Source organism: Oncorhynchus clarkii, unplaced genomic scaffold (genome assembly GCF_045791955.1).
Source record: "Oncorhynchus clarkii lewisi isolate Uvic-CL-2024 unplaced genomic scaffold, UVic_Ocla_1.0 unplaced_contig_10932_pilon_pilon, whole genome shotgun sequence".
In the NCBI taxonomy this organism is placed as follows: domain Eukaryota; kingdom Metazoa; phylum Chordata; class Actinopteri; order Salmoniformes; family Salmonidae; genus Oncorhynchus; species Oncorhynchus clarkii.
This window is the reverse complement of record NW_027259275.1, coordinates 1-16,389: the sequence shown is the minus strand read 5'-3', so window position 1 is coordinate 16,389 and position 16,389 is coordinate 1. Positions and strand designations below refer to the sequence as shown.

At 43.2% G+C, this 16,389-nt stretch overlaps 1 protein-coding gene across 1 annotated transcript; it reads right to left on the bottom strand.

Moving 5' to 3' along the window:
- Window positions 1-1,617: 1,617 nt before the first annotated feature.
- On the bottom strand, window positions 1,618-4,665 carry LOC139399930 (transcription factor Sp8). The gene is made up of 2 exons (XM_071145061.1): window positions 4,645-4,665; window positions 1,618-4,113 (listed from the first exon to the last, which is right to left on the bottom strand). Exons 1-2 carry the CDS (start codon window positions 4,663-4,665, stop codon window positions 2,776-2,778), a joined length of 1,359 nt encoding a protein of 452 aa, XP_071001162.1. The 3' UTR covers window positions 1,618-2,775.
- Between the last annotated feature and the right edge of the window lie 11,724 nt (window positions 4,666-16,389).

Here is a 16,389-nt window from a genome sequence, read left to right as displayed (position 1 = left end):
AATATTTGACCACGTCGTTTTAGTCTAGTGTTATGGAAATGATCTTATTTGGTTTACATTCCCCAAAAAATGGTGTAAAGGTAAACAATTTTATCTTGCACGCCGGCAACATTAATTGTATTTCGACCTCCCGAATTAAATCAGAAATAATAGTCTACAGTTGGCCATAAGAAAATTATTTTAAAAACACGTTAAAATATTTTTGTTATCAAAATCGTAAAATGATAAAATCGCGATAGTCCCAGGCTTGCTGTTAAACGATGTCGGCCTATTTCAAAAGGCCCAATGTGAAGCGATGAACCAGTTATCCCTATCGTACATGCCCTTCTCAGTCAAGTCAACCTAAAACATTTTGGGAGACATGTATTATTCTTTGCCAATGTATTCACTTCGATACATATGTGTTTTATTAAGAGTTCTAAGAGTTTTATATATTAACGTAGCCTACATTTTTCCCACAGCAGGTGAAACATGCACGGCTGCACTGTTTCCCAAATCCAGTAGCTGATTTGGTTCTGGGTGCTACTGCCGAGATTACTCAAATATATACTATAGACAGGCTATAGGCTATATTTAAGCAATAAATATAATATATAATTTTGTGGCTCTAGAGAAGTTTTGCACTACAATAAATATACTAAGTATTATGATGGAAATTATTTGACGGATCTACAAAAGTTTTGCGCCTCAACTTTTTCATCCGACTTTTGCCCATTTTATATTTGGTTTTGTTTGAATAATGCTGATATTAATAACATCCTATACATATTACCTTATGGCAAATTAACAAGTGCTGTAAACTTATACATATTAGAAAGAAAAACTACTTCTGTCTATTTCTAAAAGTGACACGCTACATTCGCAACCAAATATGGAACAGGTTTTAAGCACGCAGCATTTTCTTTATCTGGACGCGAGCTTTTATGTTCAGAAAATGAGATGGGACCACAAGAAAATTATAATACTTCAAATAGTAGTTACAGTAATAAATTTTTCAAACATGGTCATGCAATCCAGCTGAAATGTTTGTTTTTAATGTGGATGTTCGTTTACTCAAACTACCCAAACTGTCAGACACGTATCTTGGCGTGGAAACGTCATATATACTATATACTTTTATTATAATTGCCCATCGGTAATAACAATTTCATTACATACATTCAAATATAGAATTGTATTTGTTTTTATATAAAATGTTTTGCGCATCTGGATGTAAAACGTCACAGAAAGAAAGTTCAGCGCTAATACTAATTTGTTACTAATTTATTAAGAAAAACTAAACCTATGGTTTAGGCTATGAAATTCTGATGAACGAATATGTTCTATTAAATCGTTTGTTTGAACGTTCTTATTTGTTTAAGAAGCAGCAGATCGGAGAATCAAAGACATTTGATTGAATGAACTTGTAATTGTACATAAAAAAATTAATGTGCAGCATCGGCCTATGTCAACTATTTATGAAATTGCCACAGCATAGCAACATTTTGGGTGGGCTCTACCAGTAACAATTTTAGCCTACTTCTAAATTGCAGAGAATAGCATTGTCGACTGTGCCAATGACGTGTTCAATTTCAATTAGGAAGCAAACAAACTCAGTCTAAACGAATTGATTCTGAATCCATACCGACTTTATTGAGTGGCTTAAATTAGAAAGCCAGTCTCTGAGAAATGATGCTTGTGAATTTAACGTCACTTTACAACATGCTTACTTAAATTAAAAGATGAGAATAATAAACAGTGAATGATTTCGAAATCTTCTTACAAATAAATTCAAAGTGCGTCTATTAAAAGACTCAGAAATACAAGTAAAACTCGTGGTTAAATATAACTCCCCACAATAACATTTTTTATATCCTGACAAACAAACAAAACAAAATAAAACAATAATGTCAAAATACACTTCCGTACATGTTCAGATATCTACTAGAGCCAAATGTACAACTAGAAATGACTATACAAAATCGTCTCATGGACAAATACATAACTCCCCTTTACATTGGTGCGGGATCATTTTCTAGGCTATTACATTTCTCATTATATACAGCCTTGCAGTGACGTGAAATGTAAGTATTCATTACAAACTTGGACAGGCTCTTTCTGATAGTATCCGTGAAGCGTTTAACCAACGGGTGACACAACTTTTCCTCCATTATTAATAATAAACAGGCGATGTGTTCGATAGGGTAGATCAGGACATAAAGAAAACGTGGATCACCGCACATAAACAGCTACAGTGATTTGTTCTTACAAAGGAGCCGTCGAAAAGGACGCGTACTGATCATTTCAGTGTTCAACAGGCTAATAAAGTGCCACAGTTTGGTTTTGAATAAAAGTACGTCAGCACAGCAGTAACACGATATTGCAGGACACATATTATCACCAAGTGATAGAACAACGTTGTCTATTTCTTGCTTATTGTAATACCCATGTAATAACCATGTTGCGTAAAAACACTCAAAAGGGTACATACACCAAAGTACAGGCGTCCCCGGTTGGATCAGTCTGTGCGTTAGAAGAACACTGATGTGTTTACATTGTGCCCCAGTGTTCCAGTGTGCCTTCAGGATTACTTTACCAGTACTGTATTTGACCTGTACACCCCACGTCATCAATAGGCTACTAGGAGATATCATTTGATCAGTAGTCTAAATCACTTGATTAACTCAACTTGCACACATTAGCATAATTTCGCATACTCGACGTATGTCCACTGTAGTTTAGCCATTTCCCTCAGATCATATGTTTTTCTCAGATATTATACTTAGTCGAGAGAGTTTAGAAAGGCCGTTCGTTTCCCGTTCCCGGGGTAGATTCGGGAGCTTGCAACAGGTCGGGGGAATGGCATCGAGGGCTCCCCGGTGCACTGTGCTCACTGTCGGTATCGCTTCCCCTCTTTCCCCCGCTGCCAGAGCCAGACCCGGCAGAGCCCCCGGCGCTGTGAGTCTTTACGTGTTTACTCAGATGGTCGCTCCGCATAAACCTCTTGTTGCAGACCGGACAGGCGAATCTTTTCTCCCCGGTGTGCGTGCGCAAGTGTCGCTGGAGCTCATCAGAGCGCGTAAACCTCTTCCCGCAAAACAGCCAGTTACACACAAACGGTCTCTCTCCGGTGTGCCACCTCAAGTGCGCCTTGAGGTGCGACGTTTTGCCGTAAACCTTTCCACAGCCCGGAATGTGACAGCTATGGAGCCCTTTCCTCCGCAGACTTGCTCCTGCCGGCCCCAGCCTTTCCGACTCCTGACAGTTGGGACAGTCGCAGGTGGCTCTGCCAGAGTAGCGCCGTGCGGAGGACCGGGGAGACCCCGCTAGAGAGGCCGTTGGCCCCCCAGATAACATATTCCCCCCTGCTCCGCCTAATGGAGACGGACTGGAGTCCGGATAAGAGGATAACACCGGCTTGTAACCGTCCATCAGGTGTTGTCCGGTTGTCAAAAGGTGTGGAGAGGGACTTGTACTGAAGGCTGAGTGACTTAGGCTGGAGTAATCGGAGTTGTAGCCCCCTAAAGGAGAGTGTAACGATGTCTGGAGTCCACCGGAGTGCAACGAGGACTGTAGAGCTGCTCCACTCGGGTTCTGAACATCAATCCAACCCGCTCCCACATCCCACCATGCAGACGCGCCGGTGGTGCCAACCTCTCCTGTGGGGATACCATGATGGGACGACTTGAACCAGGACTCGTACGGATGTGCAACGCTCATTCTCGGGTAGATGCCTTGCAGACTGTCCACTGAGGAGTGCACCTTGGAAATGAAGACGGGCTGATGGCTAGGTTCTTGAGAACTGTTTGTAACGGAGGCCTGAAATACAGAATAGTCGTTTCCAAAGTGGGGCGTGGATGAGTTGCCGGACGTTAGGGAGAAGGCACTGGATCCGGGAGAGCTGTTGGTGCCAAACGAGTCCGATAGACCAGCTCCGTTACGGGACACTCCAAAACCGGACAGGCCGGACCCAAGGCTGCAGCTGCTGGCGGTGGCTCGCTTCCACGGGTGGAAGCCTTTCCCAAAAGATGAAGAATTATCCGAAATGGAGGATGGTGATGGGCTCGGACTCCCTATCTTGTTGCATGTCGCAGCCAACATGGCTAAAGGAGTCGATCCTAGCCTCGGCTCCTCCTGAAATGACAAGAAACAACATGTTGATATCGATAACCTTTCAGTTTGCTTGGTCAGTTGGTGCCTAATAGCCTTTCCTATAGTAGGCTACAATAACAATTATTATTTTGGTCGGTGAAAAGTTAATTCCGTGCTAATGCAAAAGCTACTTTGTAAACTATTTCCATTTGCAATAGGCCAACTATCGGGACAGTTTAAACAGGCATCTTTTCCAAGTCATAACAGAGTCATAACATACCTGTACACTGAGATGAAATAGAACGCACCAAAATGTAGCTATAACAAAACTATTAAATGACGTTACATATGACATGTACAACAACATGCGCGTCTTGTGCACATCAGTAGAAAGTTATATCCCGCGCGCGTCTCTCTGTCGTTGCGAAATGAATCTCAGCGTTTTACTCGTGACCCACTTGCTTAAAACATAATCAACGAACTGTCTTTCCTAGTGTGACGGAAGCAATGTTAATCCCCTCCGCTGGACAATAAAATAACTAATTAAACCAGCAAGAAACCCCTTAGACTCACCCCTAGAAGTGAAGTTGCCATCACAAAAAGTGCCCTCCTCAGAGGATCTTTTTATATTTATGAATCACAGCAGTGTTTTTTTAGAGGTGTGCAATACAATGATGTGTTCCGCCCATTCCACCACAATTGTAGGTCCTCTCCGGCTTTGAAGTACCGCTGTGACACGGGCGACCAATCAGCGCCTCTGTTCCACCACACTGCCACATTCTAACGTGAGGTCATCAGTAGACTACTTCAGACAGCTCTCCACCCCTTCACCACCCTCTTCATAATAAAAGAACGGAAGAAGGTAAAGTTAAATGAGAGTGAAAATAATTACTTATTCAAATTTGAAAGAGGAAATTTGGGAATTGTATTCATTTACGATTAAAATGAGACTACTTGTGCTATTATTTATCGTTATCGTAATTATAGTTATGAGGTTACTATTCGTTGTTGCTGTTATTGTTATTTATATTTTGTGGTTATTACAGTGGTATCAAACATTTGTTTATGACTATTTAGGAGATTTTCAATCCCTTTTTTTCAAAGCTTTTGCTTCACTTTCTACCAGTGTTACATTGAGGACACAGATGTTTTAGCTAACCTTCTGTGGCGTATTTCCCTTCGAAGTTTTACATTAATGTTGTTGTCATTACTTTTAAGTAATTCATGCGAACAACGATTATGAAGCCTACAAAAGACTCCACTGTTTTCACAGGCAGGACCAATATTACCTTTTTTGAAAATGTCACTTTACTGTAATTGCATTCAATTATTTTGACAATTTTGATTAAAACTACAATGCACTGCATTCCAGAAAATAGATGACTGACTTTATCATTAACTTCATAGTATGACAAAATAATTATACACTTCATTTAGCTAGTTCGTTTACATTGGTACATCAGTCCACGGAGTTACAGTGTGTGTGTGTGTGTGTGTGTGTGTGTGTGTGTGTGTGTGTGTGTGTGTGTGTGTGTGTGTGTGTGTGTGTGTGTGTGTGTGTGTGTGTGTGTGTGTGTGTGTGTGTGTGTGTGTGTGCGGGTAGAAAGAGAGATAGAGGAGGCATAAAGGAGAACAGACCACATCTCAAATAAAAGGAAATTAGCTTCATTTAATGTAATCATTCTTACCTTTCCCTTCTTGTGTGTCCAGGTGAGGTCTGTGTAGCCTCATTATATCGTTGATAATTAATCAATGGGATCATAGATTAAACAGTGTAGCCTACAGGCGCATTACAACGATACAATGCACATTTCTGTCTGTTTTCGTACAGCCTTTGCGGATCTTACACATTCGATCAAATATAAAATTAAAAGCTATTTTGATAATATCGAATATGTTCCATCACATCTCAACTGTTATGAGCCCATGTAGCATCATGTACATAATAATAATAATAGCTTCCGTTCGTTACATAACAGGGACTTGAAGGCCATAACAACCCGGGGACTCTCTCTCTCCTTTTCCCTGTCACTCTCCCTCTCTCTCTCTCTCTCTCTCTATCATTCTCTCTCTCTCTTCCCCTCGCTATATTAGCATGCAATGTGCATTGGCAGCATAAATTTCATTTGAATTTCAAATTTAATAACGCAGGAGGTTTTTAATCATGCGTAGTTTTATATGTTTGATATTAACATGCTTATTGACCGGGTCTGTTGACCAGCTTGGCCATTACAAGACAGCGAAAAGTTAATTAAAACGACCAGGGATTATTCATCACATCATCTGCCTAACCCATGTCGCTTCCTTTATTACACTGTGTGATAGATGGACTATCTGATTAATTCCTCTGTTTCTTCGATTGGACAACAGCTTTTTGGATTTAATTTACGCTGCTAGAGCGAACAAGGTGCAGTCAAAATGTGTCCATAGTGCTGGAAAAACAAAATATGAAATAAATAAATATCTAGGCTAAGTAACAGAGAGCATTGGACTAAAAATGATTACTATACATGTCGTTGATATCGCCTAAGTAACAGTGTCATGTCTATGCACCAGTCTAATATTGACGTAATCATTTCTCGTGTTCATTCAATAACTGTAGAGACAGTTTAACAATTGTAGTAGGCCTACGTTAAAAACACGTCTTTTGAGTTCTTCACATCTCAGTTTTACATTTTATCATTGGTTATTATTGACTGTGATTTCTGCAAATATTGAAATAGAAACCTTCTTTGAAAATAAATCAAACTTTAGATTTGTAAAACTTGCCCGTGGCTTAATTAATGCAACCCATTCATTTAGCTTATAATTTCGGGAAAACTGGGTCTCCAATATTAAACTTAAAACTCACTAATATGCTATTTAACATTTATGATAACCATAAAAAAACAATACAGAGTTTCCATAAGAATAGAAGTACACGCTATACTAGAACTCAATCAGTTGATTAGTTGACGTCATTTCTTCCTAAACAATTTAGGTCAAATGACAACAACAACAAAAAGTCCAAAAACGTTAAAGAGATACACCAAATTATTTGAAAAATACAATGTGTAGCCTAGATAGAGGCTTACATACCGTGCTCCACTCGGCGCCATATTGATATCGATTGACCCTCGATGTTTCTGTCTGTAGTGCACGAGGCTGAGCGCAGCGCTGCATCCCCTCCACCCGCAGGCGGTACAACAGTAGACCCTGTCTCCTGCAAGATAAATGGTACTTTGGGAATTGCGTTTAATTAGGAATAACTGAGGAGAGAGAGGCTTGCTCGTCCACCGGTGGTCTAATCACAACATGTGTTCAAGCCAACTGACAAGGTTGCGCAGTCACGTGCTTACCTAAATATCCCAGGTAGCTAACATAAGGGATGCAAACATGTGATGCTGTATTTTTCTATGATGTGGAAAGATGGAGAGGTTATCTTTATAAACAAGTCCCCATGTGTGGAAACCATGCTATGTCACATTGACAAATTGCTGGGTTGTATTATCAAGCAGGCTGATTTGATAGGTCGGCAAGATCACAGTTCCCCATGCAACATGTTTCAACATGTCACTGATGGACAACTACATCATTGATGGTAGAGAGAGATTGGACACTTCCAAATGGTCAGTTGACTTTCACATGTTTACTAGGGTGGTTTTACCCATCCGGATTTTACAATTAAAACAATTCCCTTTGTCGGCAATTTGTGTGCACAGACTCTCTCCCATAAACCTTCCAGTCACAGTGAGGGTGGGTTGGCCTGAGTTCATATGGTGAGGCTGGGCCCAGGTTGTTCTTTCTGATCGCCTGTCTCCCCACTAACTGTACGTCACATTGAACAGATGTCCCCATTTAGGGCTTTCTTTCTCCTACACGCATGGACTATATTACCGTCATGAAATCAAACTCCAAACCTGTCGCTTTCACCGCCATAATGACCGCGTTATTCAGGGCCGCTGAGCACGAACAAAATGTGCTCAATATTGTCTTCTTTACAATTATTCTGCATAGAAAATGAAGGGAAGGAGTCTGAGGGGGAAGTAGCCGGATGAAAGGGATGGAGAACTCTGCTCTAAATGTGGTGTTTTACAAAGCAACTTGATCATCTCAGGGTCTTACTGCTGAAGATCCATGCTCGCAAGTAAACTGCAGGTTCAGGCTTGCCACAGCAATTAGTCGACTTATCATGGTGAAATTAGATCTTTGCATAAAACCATGCAAATAATTGTCTTGGAAGAATGACAAAAACGAAACCATTGTTTGTGGGTTTAGGGGCACCACCTCATGTTAAATGAAGAGAAATATAGAGTTGAGTGTCCTAGGGTAGCCTATCAAACCCATGTTTCAACCCTGCCATACTTAGCCTATGATATGTTGTTTTATGCAATATATCTCAAGTGACATAATAGGATTTCAGGAGAGTGTGTTTGAGTGGCTCCACTATTCCACTATTGTTACTCACTCTGCCCATAGATGTGATCATATATAGAGCATGGTGTTAACTCAAGTGACAGAACAGGATATGGGGACACAAGTGTTTTTGACTGACTGACTGCTGGTGTGGGCTAGTGGTGGTTCCCTCCTCTCCTCTCCTCTCCTCTCCTCTCCTCTCCTCTCCTCTCCTCTCCTCTCTCTCCTCTCCTCTCCTCTCCTCTCCTCTCCTCTCCTCTCCTCTCCTCTCCTCTCTCTCTGTTCACCATGCAGGAGGTTAGGAGGAGCAGATGTCTGTCTGCCCTGTGAGCTGCCAAGTAGGTCTGAAGCAGGGGAGCCACAGACACAAGGGCCCAAATGGTGTGACAAAGGATGTGCAGGAAGCTTGTCTCCGCCTGGGTGAGCCACACTCACTGAGGGCCTCCCCTCTCCCAGCAAGCCAGCAGGGACACAGAGGTTGTGTGTTCCAAATAGCACCCTATTCCCTATATAGTGCACTACTTTTGACCAGAGCCCTATAGGGAAAAGGATGCCATTTGGAATGCGTACAGATGGACAGAGCCAGGGACACAGAGAGCCAGGGACACAGAGAGCCAGGGACACAGAGAGCCAGGGACACAGAGAGCCAGGGACACAGAGAGCCAGGGACACAGAGAGCCAGGGACACAGAGAGCCAGGGACACAGAGAGCCAGGGACACAGAGAGCCAGGGACACAGAGAGCCAGGGACACAGAGAGCCAGGGACACAGAGAGCCAGGGACACAGAGAGCCAGGGACACAGAGAGCCAGGGACACAGAGAGCCAGGGACACAGAGAGCCAGGGACACAGAGAGCCAGGGACACAGAGAGACAGAGACACAGAGAGACAGAGACGGGGCAGCAAACAAACCCATGTGTTACACAGCATACTGTTGTGGTTCAGAGATGCATGCACACATAAACACATAGAAACACATACACACATGCACAGAGATACTCACATGCATGTATAGACAGTTGCACTCGAGCACTCAAGTATCACACACACACACACACACACACACACACACACACACACACACACACACACACACACACACACACACACACACACACACACACACACACACACACACACACACACACACACACACACACACACACACACACACACCAATGGGTGACGAAGATGACCATATTTTGATTGAGAGTAAATATACTTTATAATCACAGTGTCATGCAACAATGCAACATACAGTGTAATTGAGTTTATTTCAGTGGCTTTCACATCCCATCCAACTCTGTGTCAGTAAATTAGTATCAGTGGGTGGTGCTCCGCTCAGAAGAGATTTAAAAGCTCCTAAATATCTTATCACGGTGAGTTGGCTAGATTTACCTACATATAGCCATTACAGACATCAGACAACTTGAAGACATTGTTAAGAAATAACATTGAAACTATAGCTAGAATTCTCAAAAACTAAGCAAAGCTATCATAATGATTCTATTTTTAAAAGCAAAGCTATCATAATGATTCTATTTTTAAAAGCAAAGCTATCATAATGATTCTATTTTTAAAAGCAAAGCTATCATAATGATTCTATTTTTAAAAGCTCTCAAAGACATGCAACATGTTTGTTTTCATGTAAACAAACTCTGAACAAGACACTGTGTGCTGAAACTCTGGTGTTTATCCATTACAGTATTGGGAGATTTTAGAGAGCGTGCAACTCTCTTTATTTATTTTTTACACGTTTTGAAGTAATCTACTTTATCTGGGATGTGGTGTGGCAGGCAGGCTTTCTGGGCCAGGCCAGGAGGTCATCAACAGTGGGAAAATAGTGTTCCCTCATAGTGTTCCAGGCACAGGTGTGCAGCATGGCCGGTACTGAAGAGAAGCACTGGACCATAAACAATGATATAAATGTCTGGCAGATAAAATGGCTAGTTAACAATCTTTTGACTGCCTTAACCTCTGATCTTTTGTGACATATCGATCAGCCAGCTGCTGGCGGTGTTGTCTAGCGGGACCTCTTTGGTTCAGGGATGAATGGATTGGGGCTGGGGCCTCCAAAGGCTTTTTATCCTCCTTTTATCTTAGCTTTTTTTGGAGGGGGAAATAGTGTAATAAAATGTTTTAGGTTTCATTTTAAAAAATAGCTTTTCTTTGGCAATGTAATAGTTAGGTAATGGAATATAGTTGATAGTTAATAAATGCTTTACTTCCTTGTGGACCATGTCCTAGTTAGCTCCATGGTTCTATTTTTAGAGTTTTAACAAGCCACAACAGAACCTTATTCTCTGTTCCCTGCACAGGTGTTGCTGACGCAACGCAGTGCGTTTCTAAGTTTACAGGGAAAAGATTCAACACCAAGAGAGCTACTGGGTAATTTACATGGACATAATTGGTCCTATGTATAATATCAAGCTAATTGTACGCTAAACAACACATGTCCCCAGAGGCTGAAGTGAAGGCTGGGGGAGGCTGGCTGTAAGACCATGATGGCAGTGATGGTGTGCTAATGATCACTCTTAACACCTGTCTGTCACTGGGACTATGTACATCAGCCTAGATGCACGTCTCCAGCTGCTTGGGCTGTTAGGCATGTAGGCCCAGATCCAACTGTAGGAACCAAGGGAAACGGAACAGAAGGAACAAAAGAGGCATTATGGAAGTTTAGTTGCTACTTTTAGGTCGTATTTAGGCTTTAATGTTGGCTGTATGGTCCATACATACAGTATATGATATAATAATAATTGTTATCTATGAAGCCACGTGCTGTTGATCCCCCAAGCTGCCTGTGTGTTTCACTCTCACTTTGGGATCAATAAGTATCATTGTTGGGAGACACTCAGACAGCTTCTTCAGTAGTGTGTTCAGCGTGAAGTTACTGTTTTCTTCTGATTTGACATACGCTTCACAGTTCACGCAAATGACTGGCCATCTACGATAGATACAAAGTGGTTGCGTTATCCCTATAGCGAGTCCTGATTAACTGTTGGCCTAGCTGATAACGCCTCGTTCACTCTTTTCTATGTCTAGTAGCTGTGTGTTTGGTACATGACTGGAGCGATAGATTGCTGTGTCTGAGGCGCGTCCAGGAATAAGGCAGTTTACAGTATATTGTGCTGCCATTTGGTTTGACTAGTGCGTCTGCAGGCCACGAGGTCCTCTTATTGGCATTCAGCGAGCCGAAGCGTTACACTTTGTCTGTGTGAGCGGCAGCCTAAGAGACAGGCGGGCTGGAGGAGAGGGAGGCAGGCAGGCATACAGAGTCAAGTACCTAGGATTAGCCCTGGCCCTTCAACTTTCTCTAATTATCCTCCTGCAGGCATTCTGGCCGAGTGGGATTATAATGGAAGTCTGTGTGTTCGCCCATCACCTCTCAAGTGTGGGTGGAGAAGGCGAGCGAGAGGAGAGAAATGTTTGCTTTCCTTGTTACGTCACCCATGGAACACAATAGATACACATGACTTTGTTTTGTTAGTTCACTGAACGGAACGGATGGGGGCTGAAGTATGGCTCGCTTAGAAAGTACTTAGCTACCCACTGGGCACAGACATCAATGTTTAGTTTTGATTTACATTTGCTTGAGTTGTCAACTAATGAAACATTAGTTGACACAAAAACAACCCAAAAAAACAACCAAAAATGTCACGCTGTTGGATTTAGGTTAAAAGTTGGGTGAAAAACATACGAAATTACCTTACGTCATCACATAAAATGTTTGTGTTGAAATGATGTGGAAACAACATTGATTCAACCAGTTTTTGCCCCAATGGGTAGGTTCTTTATACTTGTGAACTGTAGCCAATGAATCGATATCAACAGTGATGTTCACATTGCCTTAGTGGTGACTTTAGAGCTGCAGCACGGCAGGGAAACAGTGATGTTCACATTGCCTTAGTGGTGACTTTAGAGCTGCAGCACGGCAGGGAAACAGTGATGTTCACATTGCCTTAGTGGTGACTTTAGAGCTGCAGCACGGCAGGGAAACAGTGATGTTCACATTGCCTTAGTGGTGACTTTAGAGCTACAAAAGGCAGGGAAACAGTGATGTTCACATTGCCTTAGTGGTGACTTTAGAGCTGCAGCACGGCAGGGAAACAGTGATGTTCACATTGCCTTAGCTTAGTGGTGACTTTAGAGCTGCAGCACGGCAGGGAAACAGTGATGTTCACATTGCCTTAGTGGTGACTTTAGAGCTGCAGCACGGCAGGGAAACAGTGATGTTCACATTGCCTTAGTGGTGACTTTAGAGCTGCAGCACGGCAGGGAAACAGTAGTGTTCACATTGCCTTAGTGGTGACTTTAGAGCTGCAGCACGGCAGGGAAACAGTGATGTTCACATTGCCTTAGTGGTGACTTTAGAGCTGCAGCACGGCAGGGAAACAGTGATGTTCACATTGCCTTAGTGGTGACTTTAGAGCTGCAGCACGGCAGGGAAACAGTGATGTTCACATTGCCTTAGTGGTGACTTTAGAGAGCTGCAGCACGGCAGGGAAACAGTGATGTTCACATTGCCTTAGTGGTGACTTTAGAGCTGCAGCACGGCAGGGAAACAGTGATGTTCACATTGCCTTAGTGGTGACTTTAGAGCTGCAGCACGGCAGGGAAACAGTGATGTTCACATTGCCTTAGTGGTGACTTTAGAGCTGCAGCACGGCAGGGAAACAATGTTGTGGACGTGATAATAGACTTGTGAAACGCCATGTCACACACGTTTCAGGTAAGTCAATCTTTCCAGAACATTGGATGAAAGTTTCCAATCTGTGAACATATTCTATTGTGACGGAGGATCAATTGTTACAACCTGTGAACATATTCTAGTATGAGGGAGTGAGCAGTGACACAATTATCACATTTGGAGAACATTATTCAGTTTTAGTTACTGAATGTGTACTAAACATTTCACCTCTCTATTATCCTCCATTGACAGACAACATGGCCGGTCCTCTGCTGTCATCTCTCTTCATCTGATGTCTTAGTTTCCTGGTAACGTCCTTATTCTTCTCTCAAGTACGTACACGTGGTGATAATACAGAAAGCTGAGCGAAAACACAATGCTTTAATTAAGACCTGGAGTGATTTCCCTGAGGGGGGAGATTGTCTGCTTCCATGTAGTTAGTTCATCATGCAGTAAAGAGGTTGCCTTGTCCTTCCCTTCCCTGACAATTGGTTTTAATCAGCTAGCATGCCTCTCCAGGCTGATCATTTCTGCTCAATTGACAAGGGTGGTGGATGCCTCTGAAAATCACTATGACAGGGCTAAGGCCACTGGGCTAAGGTCACTGGGCTAAGGCTACTGGGCTAAGGCCACTGGGCTAAGGCTACTGGGCTAAGGCCACTGGGCTAAGGCTACTGGGCTAAGGCCACTGGGCTAAGGCCACTGGGCTAAGGCCACTGGGCTAAGGCCACTGGGCTAGGGCCACTGGGCTAAGGCTACTGTGCTAAGGCTACTGTGCTAAGGCCACTGGGCTAAGGCTACTGGGCTAAGGCCACTGGGCTAAGGCTACTGGGCTAAGGCCACTGGGCTAAGGCCACTGGGCTAAGGCTACTGGGCTAAGGCCACTGGGCTAAGGCCACTGGGCTAAGGCTACTGGGCTAAGGCCACTGGGCTAAGGCCACTGGGCTAAGGCTACTGGGCTTAGGCTACTGGGGTAAGGCCACTGGGCTAAGGCCACTGGCGTCAATATCTTTGGCTTCAGTGCTTTTTAAACAGCATATCCTGGTGCACATCTATATTTTCTCTACAAGGATATGTGTTGCCGTGGCAGCCAATACGTCTCTGGTGTTGTTTCGTCTTTGAAGAATAGCAAAGTGGTGTGGGGTATTTTGGAGCAATGTTTTGCTTTGCTGAGAGAAACATAAACTGTGAGGTTGGTTTGTAACCCCAGCAACACAGTCTTGTAGGTTGCCAAAACATTAACAGGTTTCGCTGGCTTTCTTTCACTCCTTTGGGCGCAATACATTCATGTCATGTTCATGGGCTGTTGCTAGAATGACAACATCATTTATGTGTCAAAGAGAAACCCACAATGCATATCTTTGGATTATTTTGATGATTTCACGAAATGTCTGTTTTCTGTTTTCACTTCACGTGGCACCTACACATGCAGACTGTGCAAGTGTGGAAGTACAAACTGTGATTTGAAGTAAAGGGGGGTGGGGAGCGAGGAAGGGGAGAGGATAGAGGGATGAGTATGAGGAGGAAGCTGGGACCCACTTCTCGCCCTGCAATTTAATCACTGTACACCCAGGAAAGTATTGACAGTTGTCCTGTGGAAGCTATTAAAGTTGCTGTCCAAGGTTAAATGAAATTGCAGTTTATCAAGGCAGCGTTGAGAAAATAAGGGAATCTGTTCATGGCTGTTGATTAATGTGGAGCCTGATCAACACAAGGGGTTCATTAAGCTATACATCACCGGGGTAATTTAACATGTCATCACGCCTGCTGCGGTCTCTTCCCGCAACATGTTTTGCGCGTGTGTGTGGTGTGTGTGTGTGTCTGAGGTGCACCCCATGGTCGTTTGCAACAGATGACACATGCAGCCACAGTCTCAGAGGGTATGGACGAGGATGCGGCCCGTCGCCCCCCTTTGTGACAGTCTGTATAATCTCCAAACCAACCTAACCCCCAGTTATCAATGTTGACAACTACTGGGATAAAGACTAGAGTATGACGGCAGCATTACAGAATAACATATCAGAAACTTGATTTATACTGTATATGGCAGTAGTACACATGACTTAGTGCAGTAATACACATTACTTAGTGAAGTAATATACATGACTTAGTGAAGAAATACATATGACTTAGTGAAGCAATACATATGACTTAGTGAAGCAATACATATGACTTAGTGAAGCAATACACATGACTTAGTGCAGTAATACGCATATGACTTAGTGCAGTAATACACATTAATTAGTGCAGTAATGCACATAGCTTAGTGCAGAAATACACATAACTTAGTGCAGTGCATATCAATATAGAAGACAGAGATAGTATTATAGTCATAAGTCACCACACCATCATTAAGTTTGCAGACAACACAATTGTGGTAGGCCTGATCACCAATAACAATGAGACAGCCTATAGGGAGGAGGTCACAGACCTGGCAGTGTGGTGCCAGGACAACAACCTCTCCCTCAACGTGATCAAGACAAAGGAGATGATCGTGGATTACAGGAAAAGGAGGGCCAACCACGCCCCCATTCTCATCGACAGGGCTGTAGTGGAGCAGGTTGAGAGCTTCAAGTTCCTTGGTGTCCACATCACCAACAAACTATCATGGTCCAAACACACCAAGACAGTCGTAAAGAGGGCACGACAACGCCTATTCCCTCTCACAAGACTGAAATTATTTGGCATGGGTCCTCAGATCCTCAAAGTTATACAGCTGCACCATCGAGAGGACTGGTTGCATCAGTGCCTGGTATGGCAACTGCTCGGCCTCCGACCACAAAGCGCTACAGAGGGTAGTGCATACTGGCCCAGTACATCACTGGGGCCAAGCTTCCTGCCATCCAGGACCTCTATACCAGGCGGTGTCAGAGGAGGGCCCTAAAAAGACTCCAGCCACCCCAAAAAGACTCCAGCCACCCCAGTCATAGACGGATCTCTCTACTACCGCACGGCAAGCAGTACCGGAGCCCCAAGTCTAGGTCCAAAAGGCTACTTAACAGCTTCTACTACCAAGCCATAAGACTGTAGGACAGCTAATCAAATGGCTACCCGGACTATATGCATTAACCCCCGCCCCCCTTTTTACGCTGCTGCTACTCGCTGTTTATTATTTTATTGTCTATGCATAGTCACTTTACCCCAACTGTACCTACATGTACATATTACCTCAATTACCTCTACTAACCTCTACCCCGCACACTGACTCGGTACCGGTACCCCTGTATATAGCCTC